The sequence below is a fragment of the Pholis gunnellus genome, assembly GCF_910591455.1.
Source record: "Pholis gunnellus genome assembly, chromosome: 11".
Classification (NCBI taxonomy): Eukaryota; Metazoa; Chordata; class Actinopteri; order Perciformes; family Pholidae; genus Pholis; species Pholis gunnellus.
Genome location: NC_136538.1, coordinates 17,282,336 through 17,299,859, shown reverse-complemented (window position 1 = coordinate 17,299,859; position 17,524 = coordinate 17,282,336). Strand labels below are relative to the sequence as shown.

The 17,524-nt window shown below is 40.9% G+C and overlaps 1 protein-coding gene across 1 annotated transcript in view; it reads left to right on the top strand.

Moving 5' to 3' along the window:
* Positions 1 to 16,565, top strand: part of fmn2a (formin 2a) — a gene marked incomplete at its 5' end in the record, with an annotated part of 34,400 nt that extends 17,835 nt beyond the window's left edge. Inside the window, 11 exons of the mRNA XM_079168981.1 lie at positions 583 to 644; positions 4,421 to 4,512; positions 4,614 to 4,743; positions 4,840 to 4,986; positions 5,644 to 5,703; positions 6,336 to 6,456; positions 8,520 to 8,612; positions 14,026 to 14,077; positions 15,016 to 15,165; positions 16,162 to 16,243; positions 16,454 to 16,565. Of these exons, the coding sequence (XP_079025107.1) occupies positions 583 to 644; positions 4,421 to 4,512; positions 4,614 to 4,743; positions 4,840 to 4,986; positions 5,644 to 5,703; positions 6,336 to 6,456; positions 8,520 to 8,612; positions 14,026 to 14,077; positions 15,016 to 15,165; positions 16,162 to 16,243; positions 16,454 to 16,480 (1,016 nt within the window). The 3' untranslated portion in view covers positions 16,481 to 16,565. The remainder of the gene's footprint in view (positions 1 to 582; positions 645 to 4,420; positions 4,513 to 4,613; positions 4,744 to 4,839; positions 4,987 to 5,643; positions 5,704 to 6,335; positions 6,457 to 8,519; positions 8,613 to 14,025; positions 14,078 to 15,015; positions 15,166 to 16,161; positions 16,244 to 16,453) is intronic.
* Positions 16,566 to 17,524: the final 959 nt, after the last annotated feature.

Below are 17,524 nucleotides of genomic sequence, written 5' to 3'. Positions count from 1 at the left end.
ACGCACATATAGGTGTGGAGTGCTTCGCTGGGTGATTGTGCGCACAGCAACACCTCAGCCTCAACACTGTAGACCCCCGGGCTCTGTTTGTCTTTAAACATTTACTTTCAAAGGATTAATGCTCGCGGGCGCCAGGTCCTCGCGCCGAGACAAAAAGGCGACACCAGGAATTCAAACACCGGAGTTCAAACACAGATCTTTGTACCTTTTGACAGATTTCTAAGACCTCCGTATTTATGTTTTAGTTAGCGAGCGGCCCCTTCCATGCTATCGTGATGAGAGCTGATATCTGTGTAAGTCACAGCACATGACCCTTTTATGTGCAGGGAGAATTTTTGACCTTGTTTTGTGCCATATTCTGCTCCAGCAGAGCAGCAACACAGATTGGAAAAGTGTTCTGCCAATATTTGTGATCGTTTCGTCAGCCAAAGAAAATGTTATAATCTGGAGTGGAGGCCTGTTTGTGCTGCATTTGATTTCTGACTTGTTAATGGTGTTCCTCGGAGGCAGCAGAGAAATGTCACGACATGCTTCAGTGTTAACATTCACATTAACCATGTCGTCCTCTCCTTCCATCCACAGCCGTCCTAAATATGGACAACACTGTCGTTGATCTGGAGACTCTGCACGCCCTTTATGAGAATGTGAGTATCACAACAGGCTGTAGCGCTTCCCGGAGCTGGAGCTATGTCTTCGTGGTTACAACAGTAATAAACATTTCTTTGACTTTGAGTAGAGGATGATCAAGGCTCATGTGGAGAGGTTTCAGTAAAGTAATACACCCATAAAAATACAATATCCCAAACTGAAATGCACTTTCCTGCCAATGCAGAACAATATAAATACACAATGTTGAGCAACAAACACAGTGGAATTCTACAAAGTAACACCACTGACAGCTCCAGCTGATCTTGACTGCAGCGTTCAGTGTGGGAAAAGCTTAGTCTTTTCTTTCCCTCTGTGGTTTGCAGTATTATTTTGGAACAGTTTGCTTGTGACAAATGGAATGATTTATGGTTACACATTTCATGCCATATATGAATAACAGGCAATCATTTTATTATGGAGTGAAACCTAAGAGGACCCAACAAGCCGCGATATCAACAAAATGGCAAAAGAGTCATTCATCAGCTGTTAGTGTTGTTTTATTTGGCACTTCCCTGAGGGTAAGCCGCAAAATACCAACTGCTATCCATCAAAAGATACCTTGCAAAGATTATCAAAACTTAAACTGAAGGAAAAAAATCCACTTTTAATTGAATTGGTGTGTTTATTCTATAAATCAATGTGTTTTTTTTTGCACAGTCAGTCAGATATGTCACTTAACTTTGAACATATTTCTCTATGTGGACTTCCTATTCCTTGTTCCACTTAAAAGGGCAAACTAAAGGAAATGTGTATTGGATACCAAAACAAACAGGTGAGCCATAAACCGTACTGGTATGTGTGCTCTTCGGCGACAGAGTCTGCTGGCCTGGAAGGGGACCAACGCTTTCACGTAGTAAACATGTTTTCTTCACGCTGGATGGGATTGAATTCACTTTTGTAACGCCCCTGTGCAAAAGGAAATGGTTGAGAAACTCCAGGATTTTGTTGTCACACAACTCCTCTTGAAAGTGCTTTAAAAAAAAAAAAAAAAAAAATGAAGAAAGAGACTACAGTGAGCTTCGCCAAGTGTAACCACCACATTGTATCGGGTAATATTAGCATAAAGAGAATTACGGAGCTGTCATCGCTACTATCCAATACATCTCCATAAAGGGCCATGAAGGGCTCCTTGTATACAGTAAATACATATTCATCAACCTTCACCGGTCTTCCACGCCCAGTGGAAACGGTTCAGGACCCGTTCATATTCGGGTCAGTAAATAACGGAACATGAAAACGGGCATGTTTTCCACATTTCAGCTGTAATACAGTTTTAAGATGCTGTGAAATTCCTGTGAATTGTTTTTTGGCACAACTACACAGGAGAGGCCTGGACCTTTGGCTGCCAGAGGCATATTAATAATGTTGATCATGGGAATGAGGCTTGAGACGAGCTGTAGTTATGAACCAATGTGTCATAACTGAGGATCAAAAGTCTTCTAACCTCTCCACTCACCCCGAGACGTCAGGCCCTCTCCCTCTCTCTCCTTCTCCCCCTTATGGCCTAAGGCTATGTTATTGAGTTGAGGAGCCAAATTGTTTCTCTTTTGTATTGCGAGACTCCATCCTGTCTGTGGGTCTCCAGCCCCCTAAACCACAGTTGGCAGCACAGTCAGCCTGTCTTGAGGAATGCGAGGGGCTTCTAATGGTTACACCCTCACTCACTGTGCTAGGAGTAAGATCACACACTGCTCTCCCTCACTCTTTTTTTTTTTTTTTTTTTTTCTTCTCACAAACAAACACGTTGACCCACACAAATGTGCACATACTGTACTGTGTGCACACAGAGAGACGCACACAGGCAGGGACAGAGTCGCTCAGTCTGTGAGCCGAGGATTATGGCCGCTCCTGTTCTTTGAACAATGAGCCGACGCCATTAAAGGGGTCACAGTGATAGTGGGACACCACTCCCTCCCCTCTAATATCACAAGCTATAATCTGGGTCCAGACAGTCTGAAGTTCAGACTCCTTTTCAGCTGACGGTAGCTAAATGTCATGGAGGTCAGTTTGAGCAATAGTCCCTCCTACGAACTTTTACACTACAAATAATCGGCTCATACTCCTTTTTCTTTTTTTAAGACAAAGCCTTGGGCTGTCTAAATATATTTAACATGTTTACAACGTGATGCAATATGTCATTTGGACAATATTCGTTGGCATCTCAATGTACAAATAATCTCATAAATGTTTTTCCATTGAAATTTGAGTGACATGAATGGTGATTAAGCCCTGGCTGGTGCTGTTTAGCCCTGCACTAGGAACCTGGCTAATGAATACCACTTGGCTACCGCTAGAATTCTGGCATCACGAATATCATTCTACTTTCTTTTGCATTTGATATTCCACATGGGACTGTATTTCTCATGCTAACAACCAGTGCAACATGCCCTAGCAATTCAAAGATCACACGCTAATGCCTACTTGTCCCCAATTACACCAAACACTGCTGGGCTCTGATGCTGCCCTTTGAAAAGGATCTGCTTTGTATTAAATATATTTACACTTGAAAACATCTCAAGAGAAGGCGAAGGAGAGCTTGCCCTCGTCGACAGAAGGCAGCGGTGTGTAGAATACTAATCGGGCCCTCAGTGCTTTTGATGCTGCCGTTTGATGTTTTCCAAGGATCCATGCCGAGGCCAAAACCCAAGAGAGAAAGATGGAGAGACCAGACTGCTGAGACTCAGACTTTGGGGGTCTTTGGGCTCTGGGGAGACTGAGAGATAGTTTACATTCTCTTCCTGGGGATGGTTTTATTGTTTTACCCATCTGCGTCAGACACATCAACATCTATTGTCTTTGCCTCTTGTGAAAAACGAAGGGGCATTTGGCCCTTTTTTTTCTCTTTTATCTTTTATACCACCTTGTTTAAAACTGTGGTCCAGGGCCTGACAGCAGGATAATAGTCAGGAATGTTGTCTGGCTGAAGCAACTCTTTAACATTTATGAAACTTGTACTGGACAGCATTCAGTTGAGTTCAAGAACAAAACGTCTAAGTTTGTCTAGAGAAATGAAGAACTAAGCTGCCTTAACAAATCCGCTGCAATGTTGGCTGCTCTAGAGCTTTTGATCACATTGCATGATCTTCATCAGCAGATGGAGTTGGCCAGTTGTCATGAAATTGTAGATGTTCAAATGGAATTTTTTTTTTCGGAGCTCGTTAAGGACTTCTTGTCCATGTTGGCTCGAACGTCAAGGTTCAACATTTATTTTTGATTCCGAAGACGGCTATTGACAAAGCATAGTACTAAATGGACATTGAGTTGATGATAAGTGTCCTGGGGCTGAGGTTCATCTACACAATCTGTGTTTGAGTCTCTAGTGTCACGCAGATCAGAGTTGTGAAGCTGGTATAAAGCTTCTGCGGAGATGCAAGTAAACATCTTTTGTGATCCTGCGAAATAGAGGTATTGCACATCAATCAAACAGATTGGCACTTATTATTGGCCCATCCATTTACATTGATGTTTGTTTCACGGATGCAGCGGTTTGTCATCGGCATGAGATCGATTTTCGTTGTCTTCTTCTACATTTCTTTTACTTTGTGTTTTACAAATGTACATAATGGGTACAAGTATAAAAGAAACGCGGCTAGTATTAAATATGTTTTGATTTGGGTAAGAAAAAATTGTTAACTGAGACTTTATGGATGACATTATACATTCATGTATTTAGACATTGTTGTGGTATTCTGTACTCACAGTACATTTTGCTTTCCCGTGCCTATATAACATACATTCCCATCTTTACTTAATCTGCATTTTCATGTTACAGAGAGCTCAAAATGACGAGATGGATGGCATTAAAAAGCATATTAAATCATCCAAAGACAAGGAGGATGCCAAGCCACTGGACAAGCCTGAACAGTACGAGCCAAACCCACTGTACCTTCAGAACCAAATTCATTACATGAGAGCTATGTCTTTAAATAGATGTGTTATGGTGACTGATCTTGTGCCTTCATCAGGTTTCTGTTCCAGTTATCCCAAATCCCCAACTTCTCTGAACGAGTGTTCTGCATCCTGTTTCAGTCAACTTTCCATGAATGTATCACCTCAATCGTCCGCAAAATAGAAATCATTCAGAGAGTGTGCAAGGTGAGCCACTGGGCCTCTTCTCGTTTACTTTCCTTTTCAGTCACTCTGTTTAACCTTCATGTCTACATCTCATTTGTTTGTGTGTGTGTGCATCAGACTCTCCAGAGTGGTAAGTGTGTATTGCAGGTGCTTGGCCTGGTGCTGGCTTTTGGCAACTTCATGAACGGAGGTAATCGGTCTCGAGGGCAGGCCGACGGCTTCACCTTGGATATTCTGCCAAAACTGAAGGACGTCAAGAGCAGTGTGAGTCTGTGTGTCACAGGGGTGAAAGCAAACATCACTCACGCCACAAGAGCATACACTCAATTAAGTGTTAAGGAGACTACAAGTGTGTGTGTGTGTGTGTGTGTGTGTATCAAGTTTTGTAAAATGCGTTAATGATCATTTATGAGTTCCCACAGAAACTGCTTTATTGTGTGATTGACATTGTACTAGAAAATAAGTGGTGTGGGAAAATGGTGACTCTAAATGCTGATCTGGTCTCAATTTTATAATTGTCCAGAAGTTTAAAAGGGACCTTCATTGCTGCCAAACATAAGGACTGTAGCTGTGCAGATTTATTGAGAGGCCTTTCTTGTTTGCTGTTCTCATTCAATATCAAAACGGGCTCAGCGTGCCCTTGGCACTGCCATATAAGGACACAGTGGTTTGTGTTTTTGTGGTGGTGGACCGGGTAGGGTATCCATAAAGAACATCAAACTTTCCTCCAACTCTTGAGTTATGAAAGCCATCCCAGCATGTTTTCTTGTATTGCTCCTCCAATGCCATGATTTATCCCCAACTTCTACGAACGCTGTCTCTATTCCCGTTTACCCTGCACAAATTAAAACGTCCTGCTCTGAAATGATTAAATTAATAAATAAAGGGGTTTATTTATTTGGATCTTTTTCTTTCTTTCAGGATAACTGCCAGAGTCTTTTGTCCTACATTGTTGCTTACTATCTAAGGCACTTTGATGAGGTATGTTTTGGTTCCTGTTTATTTGAATCACTTTTCTGTTTTAGTCTGATTTGCTTAGAAATCCTTCCAGAGCTCTCTTTTCATCTCCTCTCTTGCCAGAGGATACCATGGCTTATCCTTTATCACATTATTTATTTTCTCTTTCCTCATTTACGGCAGAAACAAATCTCTCTCCTTCCTTGGCTCTCTCTTGTAATTCTCTTTCTGTCTTTCACTCTTCATCTCTCGTTCTGCTTTGGTCTGGGTTCATTCAAACCTGCAGTCTGTTCATTGGCACAGCATCCAAAGGAGCGCTAGTGTAAATAATTAGGTTCTCCAGATGAGATGAACTCAGTACAGTGCTGCTTGCCAAAATCAACCTGCATGACATGGCTCTAGCACTCACAATGGCCTCGTAGTAACTCTGATGAAGAGAATTGCGGTGTACTTTCTGCGCCGGACCTCATGGTCATTATCTGCTGTAGTTTCAGCCATATCGTCTCTGTTTGGACTGTTGATAACAACATTTTGGGCTCTGAAGACATTTATTTAAATCTTGCCTGGTGTCTACAGTATATACTAGAGAGGCCCTCTCCCATTTGAGGAAGATTGACTACGACACTGGTGTATGTGTGTGTTTTGTGCTTTACCAGGATGCTGGCAGAGAGACGTGTGTCTACTCTCTGCCCGAGCCCCAGGACCTTTTCCAGGCCTCCCAGATGAAGTTTGAGGACTTTGAAAGAGATCTGCGCAAGCTGAAGAAAGACCTCAATGGTATTGTCGTCAACTTACGTTCCACAATTTTCCACATCTATAAACTTTAAACTGCATATTTACAACAAGCTAGTAAACGGATAGTAAAGTCGGCCATGCTTTTTTCAGAAAATGCATGTTTAAGATACCGTCACATGGAAATGTATGTAGCAATATATTATGTATTAATCCATGCACATATCTCCTAGCTCAATGGAAAATAACCTGGCCAGCTATGGTTATGTGCGGATCGTAGAGGCGGGTCAACAGAGAGATAGCATCTGTTTGTCGTACAGACGAGCTAACGAGAAGCAGATGTGACTTGTCAGATGTAGACTCCTGTTGGACCTGGCATGCCTTTACTGTCCTCATGAAATAGAGATCAAAATATAGAGAGGGCAAGGTCAGGCAACATCCAGTACCTGTGTGCACTATCAAAGGTTCAGCAGCTATTCACTGAACTGGAAGAGACTCTCCTGGAGCTCTGCATCGCCTCACCCTGCAAGCTGCAAACCCCCAACACACAACAAGGAGACTATTTTTTAAAGAGAATTTCAGAATGCTCCTGCATGTCTATGTGCATGCTGTGCACTCTGCCCAGGGCTGTCCTAAATATGATTCATGAATGGACTGATTTGGTTAATGGCTGACTTTTTGACTCTTTAATGAATTCATGTTTTTTCTTTCATCAGACAGTTGTTCAATCAGTTCCTGAGTCTATACACATGGTTCATCTATTACACAACTTTCCATGACTATACAAGTGGGGGAAAAAAAACGTAATATTTTTAGCGGGTTTCACAAGCCAAGGACTAAGTCAGAATGTCCATTGGACTATGATTTAGGATATTGAAATCTATTCAATAAAGTAAGAAATAGTCATATGATGAGAGAAATGCTTTATGCAGGGACTGTGTGTTGGTTTTTGGTGTAATACAGATATTAAACACATACAGTACATTATATAAAACTAGTAAACATACAAAAGAGGCTTATAAAAACAATCTGGTAAAGAATGAGTGATGTTATCAAGATGTCAGGAAGAAAGTGTGGAAATTGGATTATGCTTGACATGCCAAACTGATTGGTTGAGTGTGAAGAGTCCTAATGAATGAGGCAGTTAGGAAATACTCCCTTTCATTATTCTGTCTCAAGTCACTCAGCACTCGGAACACTTTCCAAGGACTGAAGTGTCTACAGGTGGTAAAAAAAACACGACATTGTGTATCCGCGTGTGTGCAGGCACATCTACATGTGTACGTGAGCTCGCAGCTCGATCGACAATTCCCCAAACCTGGTCTGTTCTCTATCATGCTTTATGGATCTTTGCTGCTAAACCAATCAGGTGCCTGATCCGTGTTGCCAAATATTGTTTTTCCTCTGCCATAATGATTCTTTAGGCTGTTCATTATTTGCATTTCATAAAGACGGAGTTGCTGGCAGGGGAAATGGACTTGCGTCTGCTGCGACCCCAGTGGCAGTGGCACATGCTAACCGTACATAAATACATCATCACATGCTATACCTGCAGACCTCTTCATTACCGAGCCAGCTGAGCGCTCTAACAGACGTGGGCTTCGATGACAGTTCCCAGAGGGGGGTTCCGATAGGTAGGCGGTGCTGAAATGGCCTTGGCTGGCCCGGAGGACATCAGTAAGCAACACAGTGGAGGGAACTCGCTGTGTACCTTTTTTGGTTGAGGCACCATATGGTCTATGAATTACCACTAGCCCAGTCCCGACCTCCCCGTTCCCTGAAGCGCCTCATGGCCTCTCCACCTCCAAGGCACTTGAGCAGAGTTTGTGTATCCGTTATGATTGCAGATAGAGCGTGACGATAAGTTTCTCCCGGGAACAGAGCGCAGGCCTTCCTGGTTCCTGGGGGTGCCTTATTAGTCATTATGGGTCATTATGTCTTTCCCGACACTTATTCAGCAGAAACTCGGCAGAGATTTATCAAAGCAGGCTCAGCCGGGGCGCAGTGCACTGTGGAGTTTGTAATTCCAAAACAAAAGCTGGATAACATATTGATGCGCTGAAAGACTACCAACCCCCCCCCGTCATGATCATTTCTTTTTGTTTCAGCGTGCTCAGCTCAGACGGAGAAAGTTTGCAAATTGTCCTCTGAAGAGAACCTGCAACCCTTTGAGGGCAAGATGGAGGAATTTCTTAGCCAAGGTGAGCCTGTTTTTCAAATCCATTGAAGCTGATGGTTGATGAGCCTTTCACCTGTCTCATTAAAGGATATTCTGTTTTTCTTTTCTTTCAAACAAATCCCTTGAAAAGACCAAAATCAACAATGAACTGATCCTACTAAAAAGTGTTGTATTCGTAGCCGAGCCAGATATATTGTATTGCTCTGTGCTGTAAACCTCCATTGTTGTCAGTTATCAGTGAGCCACACCGTTGCTTTAAGTGACATATTCCTTCATTACCATGAACATTGGCACTGTAGTTCAACGTATCCTCACACAGCGGTTTGTATGATTTTATTTTATAACACTTTATCTTTGAGAAAAAGTTTAGCAACATGTGACAATTTCTGCTTGTTAGTCTTTTGAAAATAACACATCTTCACAAGAAACAACTTAGTTAGGTTTAGGCAACAAGACTACTTAGTTAGGTTTAGATCAGGTTGTGGTTTTGGTTAAAATAACTACAGAAGTGGCGTTACTTTGGTACAGCAGTTACGTGACAAATACATCAATGTTGACTTCTTGTTTCACATGCGACACAAACAGTGGTCTTCTGGCTCAAAGACCGGTTCTTGTTTGCCTCATCAACTCCCCGCTCACCCTCTTTGGGCTTTTGCGTTCTTTATACTTCCTTATTCATAATTACGTTGATAATATACACATTGATTTTGTGGGGTAACTATGAATTGCAGTGCATTCATTTTCATAGGCAGCTATGAACGCTATCTAACAGTCGGAATTTCTTTGTCCTATTTGATGAACCTTTGCCAAAAACTGAATGTGAAACAAAGTTGGCTTAGGGCTGAGCACCACAGCCTTGCTAAGGAAGTTGTAAATGATTGATAATCTGACTATAGCATTGTTAGTTTTGTTGACATTCATTGAGTATTAAAATATAGAGTATCGCCAGCCTTATCCTTATGATGGGGAGTCTGCTGTTTAAGCATACGGTTTCTTCATCTGTGTTACCATCAGGAGTTAAAACCTAAAAAAGAAAATAATTTATTCCTCCTGATTCAAAACGCATTCTGTGCTGGGGCACCCTTGGCATATAAGCTGAAAATGCATCTGTTGTGTGAGAGTTTGTGCAGCAGCTCATCAATCAGAATGCTGCAAGTCTTCTATGTCTGCAGACACATTTCCAAATCTGTTTCATGCTTTTCTCTGGTTGAGACACACACACACACACACATGGGTTTCCATAGGGACATCTGTTTATACCAGGGTGTATTGAATAGCTCACAGCTATTGTTTCAAGTATGCCTGCCTTGGTGGGTTACGGGTGCACTTGGTAGCTGGGTCTTTTATCTTGATCTCTACCTTTTTTATAAAACAGCGTTTACCTTGCTCTGCCCTAAAGGGAAGTTCAGGATGACCTAAGGTGAACCTGTCTTGCAGTCTGTTAAATTGACAGCAGAGAACAGAGCTGGATGCCTGAGATACTGGAATAAAACGGATTTGTTTGTTTTGGATCCCTTTCACTTATTACTTTTATGGTATGGTATGTCGTTGGCATATATTTATCCTGCTGATTAAGATTTTTCCTCAGTTCTCATCTTTTATTTTTCCACTCTGTCTTTTCTGCTCTAATAAGGGTTTTTAAAATTCTACCAGAGGAGAGTAGAACCCCTCTGTTGCCTCCATGACCTATTCTCTCTGTCCATCACTCCTATTAGGAAATCAATTAAACCTTCACAGTAAGGTGTTTAATAAGAGGGCTGTATAATTAATGAATTGATTGTAAAACTTGAGCTTCCTCTTTCATTGCCATTTTATTCCGACAAGTCTACAGGCATGCTAGTGGTTCTGTAAGGCTGTAGGCAAGGCTGTGCTTTGAGCTAAATGCTAATGTCAACATGCTCATAATGAAACTGCTAACATGCTGGCTTCCTGGCTTCCTTGGGATTGACAGGCCACCACCGCTGCGTTATCTGTGAGTTGTCAGTGTTTTTGTCTTTAGTTCATGTAAGTTAATTGTAACTGTTTGTGTCGCCTAAAAAAACGTCTTACTCTGTTGTACCCTCTCGTGTCACTTCTGGTTGCAAAAAACAAGATGGCGTCGGCCGAAATGCCGAACTTCAAAACGTAGGTCCACAAACCAATTGGCGATGTCACAGTGACTACGTCCACTTCTTATATGCAGTCTATGATATTTGGTCATAAGCCAATGTATTTGACAAATTAGAAGTTTCCCCTGATGTCTGCTCGGGGAAAAATCAGAGGAGCATCACGTTCATGGGGAACAGGAATGTTAGCAGCAAATTTCATGGCCATCCATCCGATAGCTGTTGAGACATTTCACTCAAAACCACAAATGTCAAACTTATGGTGGTGCTAGATAACCGGTTTTGTGCCAATCCAACAAGTAGATGTTGAAATATGTCTCTGGATAGAGGAAAACATGTGACTTGCTGTAGATGCTAGAAAAGAAATCAGGATCACTAAAGTTTTTAGGATTTAGCCTCTGGGTTAGGGTTATTTCATGGCAATCCATCCTGTAGTTGCTGAGATATTTCAGTCTGGACCAAGGGGGCTGACAGATTGACCATAATTGCCACCAACAGCATTTTAAGATCCATTGAATATGTGTACTCGTGTTTATACGTCATGTCCACCAGATGTCACAGACATGCTTTTTTTTTTTTTTGTCCACCATAATCTGACATCTACAACGATATTGTGGTCTACTTCAAAGGTGTATGACTTAGATTGTTATGCGTGTTTTAACATAACAAGCCAAATGTCATTCTTTATGTAGCATTGGCTTTGACCTTGGCTACATTCAGTTGGCTGTGACCAATCTATCTGATGGAACCGGCTGACAGTCATCTCTCCAAACTGCTTTTTTATTCAGATGAGTATAATATATAGCATATGTTCTTCCGCGGTAATGCTCACTGTCCATTTTAAAGGAAGTCTGCAGATGAAAGCATCTCTCCCCATTCCCACCCCTTTCTTTTCCTTTCTCTCTGTGTCTGAGAGAAATGTGGGAGCTCTCTTTGATGCAAATGACGAAGTTTTTCCTCTGAGAGCAGAGTGTAAGCACCGTAACATGGACATGTGACTCGGAAGGCTCCAGACGGGATTCTTGGGGTTCCTCCACTGCGGCGGTGAAAAAAGAACAGCCAACTGTCTTATTTTTGTTATTTCTGTAATTTCTAAAAAGCCTGGGGTTAAACTGTTTCTGGCTCCACAGTTTAAACCACTTTTGTTTATTTTCTGACCATGAAACTAACCACAGAATAACAGTGGGAGCGGACTTGTTGGAGCTTGGCTGTTTGGTCTAGCTCGATTTTCCCCACTCGCTTCACAAATTCTCATGCATGCAGGCCTTTGATGGAGTCACTGTGACTAGCAAGGGAGCACTGGCCATGTGATAATCTGTTTCTGATGGACATACAGATTAGTAAGACTGATGCCAAACCCTCCCTCCCTTTTCTACTGTCTACTACTCTGCTGCTTAGGATGTCACCTCATGTAGGCAGATTAGGGTTAAAATCATGATGTATACCATGTTATGGTAAAGTCACATATTAAGTAGACATGATCTGTATCTTGTCAAACCACGTGAAGTGAAAACGGAACTGACATTTTTGAATATCCCTTTGAATGTTTTTATCTGTTATTTTGTTTTAAATACAGAAGTGGTGGAAAGTAACTAAGTATTACTCCAGTACTATACTTACAGCTGGGGTAGGAATATTGTCAGCGTATTGTAATTCAAGTGGTCTGAGAGAGAACTTGACTTCTGCAGGGTCTCTTGTTTCCGTTTTAGAAAAATCTAGCCCGATACGAGAGACTTTGGCCAATCAACAGTCATTTCAGAGAGAGTGCGTTTCTATTGGCTGATCTTCAAAGGGACTTTGGTGAAACCCTGATTGATTGACAGAATATCTTTCAGAAAAGTTGCTATTCCAGCATTGGCAACAACTGCCTACACTGCAAAGCAAACCAAAAAAAGGAACACTGACTTATCAAAAAGAGAGGAGATATCAAAAAGGACTATATTAATATATTTTAAGTATGTTTTGATGCTTATACTTTGGTGCTTTTAGTTAAGTAAGAGTTTGAATGCAGAGTATGTCTGCAATTTAGTTTTGCTATTTTTACTTGACTAAAAGATCTGAATTCTTCTTCCACCACTGCCACATGTTCTTAGTAGATAAGAACACGATTAATCAATTTGAATTCCTAGTGAATCATTAAGGAGAAAGTTAATCAAAGGGTGACTGAGTTAATCTATTTGACTTGATATCAAATTTTCTAGAAATAGATCTGACGTCACTCGTCACAGAATCTTCCCGTTTAGAGTTATATTCAAATCTTTAACTGTTTTCCTCAAAGGACAATGCACAGTTCTGATATTGAGATGCTTCTAGCAAGCCCCGTTCATATTATTTATCAATTTGTCATCATTTATTGATGAGCCGTCGGCAGAGAGAGACACGGTCATGGTTTGCAGCGTCATTTAGCGCTGTGGAATGGTACAGTGCTGGGCTCAAAGGGTTTGTCTGAGATCTTTAGATGTGACTCTGGCTTCAATTACACGTAGCAACCAGATATTCCGGGGATAAAAGCAGAACACAGATTTGTGCCAGGACAAATTCTCCGTCCCATCTACTGTCATGTCTGTTTTGGAAAGCCATGAGGAGGCCATAGGTCATCTCTGATCATTTGACAGTTTAAGGCAGAATCAGTTTAAAGATAATTGACGTTGAGGGGACGGAGAATCTGTGTGGGAGAGAACTGAATGTCTAACCTTAGCTGTAAGATATAGACCAGCAAAATAAAAAAAGAAACAGCTGGATTGACTCTACTACGATGTATTTAAAAATCAGCATGGGTCTGAAATTTGATAAGTGGTAACCTGCAGCATTTTCTTGACTGAGGCTGTCACATTTCACTGCTGTTCTCTTATATCATCATTTATAACACAGTCAAAATGATCCTGATGGCCCACCGAGATAAATGTTGTGGCCTGCTTGAAATATGTCCTAATGTGTACCATGTACTCCAACTCCCAGCTTTCTCTCTTTTCCTCGCTCACACCTCTTACACAAACACACACACACATATATACATATACAGTCATCTGTCTCCATTGGAAGTAACCATGCACAAAGAAGCACTTGTCCTGCGTTCTGCAGCACTCATTTGTCAGTTGTGCAAAAGCAGACAATCCAACACTTAATAACCTGGTGGCACAGCACTGACCTTGGAGATGACTGTTGATTTAAGTAATGGTGACATGTGGAATCCTCCTATATACAGGTTGCATCGTGGGTGAAAGATGTACTTTCTGATGCAACAAGAAATCCTGAATGAGTCCTAATCCTGATCTAATCCTGTATTTACTTCTGCTCTTTCCTTTTATCAAATCTTGCCATCCTTTGCAGCCACAACCAAACTGGAAACACAAGAGAAGCAGTTGGCCGACACTCAGAAGATGTAAGGTTTTTCTCCATTAAATTTGCAGTCACTTCGGTTCCATTTCATGGGTTTACATTCGATCTTTTCTCAAGTGTCAAAACGGTGATCACAGTTGTGAATTTGAAATCCAATCCAGTTCGAAGTGATCTATTCTCACAGTAAAGAAATATAATCATGCTACTTTGTCAATATTTAGGATCTTCGGTTCCTACAGTTACATGGAAGGTGCAGGCCATCATGCCAGGCCCTCAGCAGACGGGAGGCCCCATGTGCGGTGTCTGTGTTGTTTATCTAAGCGGAGCGAGAGTAGACAGCCTTGGCTCCAGGCTTCTGTTACTGCTGGCTAGGAATGTGTTCCTATAGCACACTCCAAACAAAGAGACCCCAACCTGTCCTCTGTATTGATCCACTGCAAATGGTCTCCACATTTAACACTTGAACATGTGTCATCCCCTGCCATATGCATGCTTTCCTTTTGCCGGATCTGTCTTTGTCTCCTTGTTGAACATGTTTTTTTTTCCTTGCTCTCTTTCCTCACCCATGCTTAAAACAGTGTGTGCGTTTATATGTACACACACTTGAATAGAAGCTTTTTCATACTAAGGAGAGGAGTGACAAAGCACTATATTAGATGTGCAAGAGTTTTATTTTAGTCCTTGAAGTTAATCTGTCAGAAAAGAAACGGAATGACTGTGCTGCTTTAGTGGCAGTAATTCCATTTTGTGTGCATTGTTGTTCTCTGAAATGCACAGTCATCATTGGTTTGCATTTTTTTTTTTATGTAACTCCATTAAATCTCTGAAAAAAGCATATTATTCCAAGATTCACTTTAATATTTTAGATATTTATATATATTTAGCACGGCCAAGTTTCACAACAGTTGTTGTACGTTTCTCTCTGTTTCATGTTGTAATAGTTTAGTCTTGAAGTAATGTTTTTTTGTTCTCCGTCCTCAGCTTCTTGGAGTTGAGTGTGTCCTTCTCAGTTAAACCCAAGGCAGGAGAGAAAGAGGTCTCTCCCAACACGTTCTTCTCCATTTGGCACGAGTTTTCCACTGATTTCAAAGACCAGTGGAAGAAGCAGAATAAGCTGATGTTACAGGAACGGTGAGAATCTTTTCAAAATGCGACATTATACTTGATACGGACACTGAAAGAACCATTGAACCTTTTCAGTAACTTTTTCTGTCTTTGGGAAGGGTACACCACTCTCTGACCTTTTTGAAATGCCATTACAGATGCACCAATGTTACTTTCCCATCCCATTCCTGAATCATTCATAACTTTCAGTACATTGTGTTCACTGAAGATCCTATCAGACTCATTCAAATTCATGAAGGGAAAAGAGGTTAAATGAACCAAATCTTTGTCCTCACCCCAGTAATGAAAAGAACACATGCAGCATCCAGATAGCTTCCAGTGGTTTGATGAATATAAAGATACTGCTGCATATGTCAACAAAAAGCAAATTGGTCCATTATGCCAAATGAAGATTGAATTGTGATATGTATTTGTAAGAGAAGCAAAATGTCACAAGCTTTGCTTGTTCAGTAGGACAGCCTAAAAAGCATTAGCTCTTTGCTCTTTGCTCGAGGCAATCTTCCCAATTATCTCTCTCCTGGTTTTGGTTTTAGACTCCGGTGGAACTATAGATATTAATCCTTACCTGTTTGGACATGCAACTCTGGCACACACACACACAGTACCCAAGTAATGAGTGAGCAAGATGCATGTCTGTTAGCATGAATTGTTCCTCGCTCAATGCCAACATGCTGATAATTCGTCTTTTTAAAAGCACAAATGAGTAGTGACACTGCTGGCTCTCTGCATGCTGTAGTAAACTATGTGAGTCATTATAAAGTAGGAGCACTGGCACTTGGACAAACCAAGATCATTGCCTCCACATATACCAACATTTCCAAATACCCCAATTACCATAGTTTGGATGACCCAAGCTGTTTTGGGGTTTTTTTCTAGTGCATCTTTCTTTTTTTTTGTGGTGAAATAGTGAATTTAAGCAGCAACAGCAGCAGTGTGAATGGATGTGTCCAGCTTTTGAAGTCTCCGTAGGATAACTGATGGTTGTAATTGGTGTTTCTTTAGGGTCAAAAGGGCTGAAGAATGCTTCAAACAGGCCAAGGAGAAGGCTTCCTACAATGTGAAACCCAAACATGCAACTGGAATCGTACGTCTTTACACTTCTTGTCACAGTTGCCATATGGTTGCGTCTGCTTTAATTTGTTGATGCAGCTTCAGCAGTGTTTCTTTTTTTTTTCTTCTCTTGGTGCAAATTGTCTCCTCCTTCCAAACACTTGTCAGGGTGTTGAAGAAACAACAATCATGAGTGCCAGTGCTGCCAGCTGTAAATAACTCGGGTCTGTTTTATATTCCACAGAAAGCAAAACTGGGTCAGAAGATCTGAAGCAGAGAATGGAAAATGATCATCACCCAGCCTATTGCGCAAGCACCGTCTGTACAATCTGACGTGACTCATCGCGTAATTTTTACAGCATTTATTTGCTTCCGGTGTTTGTTTTCAATTGATTTAGACCTGTTTATTGTGAGTTAGTTCAAAGTGGATATTATATTGTATAAAAGTGGGATGAAAAATTACATTCTCAGCCACCCTTTTATAGCACTCTCATAATTAAATGAAACATTGCCACCAATAAACATCCTTAAGCTGAGATGATTAAATGTCGTCGCTAGAACATGCACAGTGGAGTCTGAAATTTGTAGCAACACTATATCCAAGCTTACTCAGTATTTTATAAGCCATATGTAGCCTATCTTCTTTTTTTTAACGAGATTCCTAAACCTAGTTTTAGTAAGGAATAAGCACTTCTTCTTTATATCTCCATTAATTGGTAAAAAGAACAGTATTTTATAACATTTCTACACAGTAGGCACGGATCACCTGCCAGACTGAAAGTGCCTTATCGCACAGTAGAGGGGTCAAATCAGTGCTGCAGATCAGAGCTTATTGTTGAGACATATCACCTGGAATTAAATGATACATGTTAAGAAGAGAACTCAGCTTTACATCAGCTGAAACATGACAACTTTACGCTTCTTAATAGTTTCATCAAGTTTGCTTTAGAACCTTGTGATGAATATAGCAGCTCCTATATTGTGGTATGTATTTTCATCCAAAAAGGCCATGCATACCTAAGTGGTATGATCCAATTTAGATCTATTGTTTTACTCGGCAGTATTGTCAAAATGCTTTGTTTTAAGCAAAAACCCTATGCAGTTAGTTGTGCTTTTCCTACTATAGGACCATGTTATGTGTTCTGTTATGTCCATGTGCAATACCAACAATGTGTTTTGATTGAATACCCTTGTCATGAAAAAATATATTTATTGAATAAAATAAATGACATACATTTTTAAATTTAAAAGAAAATCTGCTATTGCTGACTGTTTTCTGTTTATCGTTTGTCCATCCGTGATATTAAGTGGTACA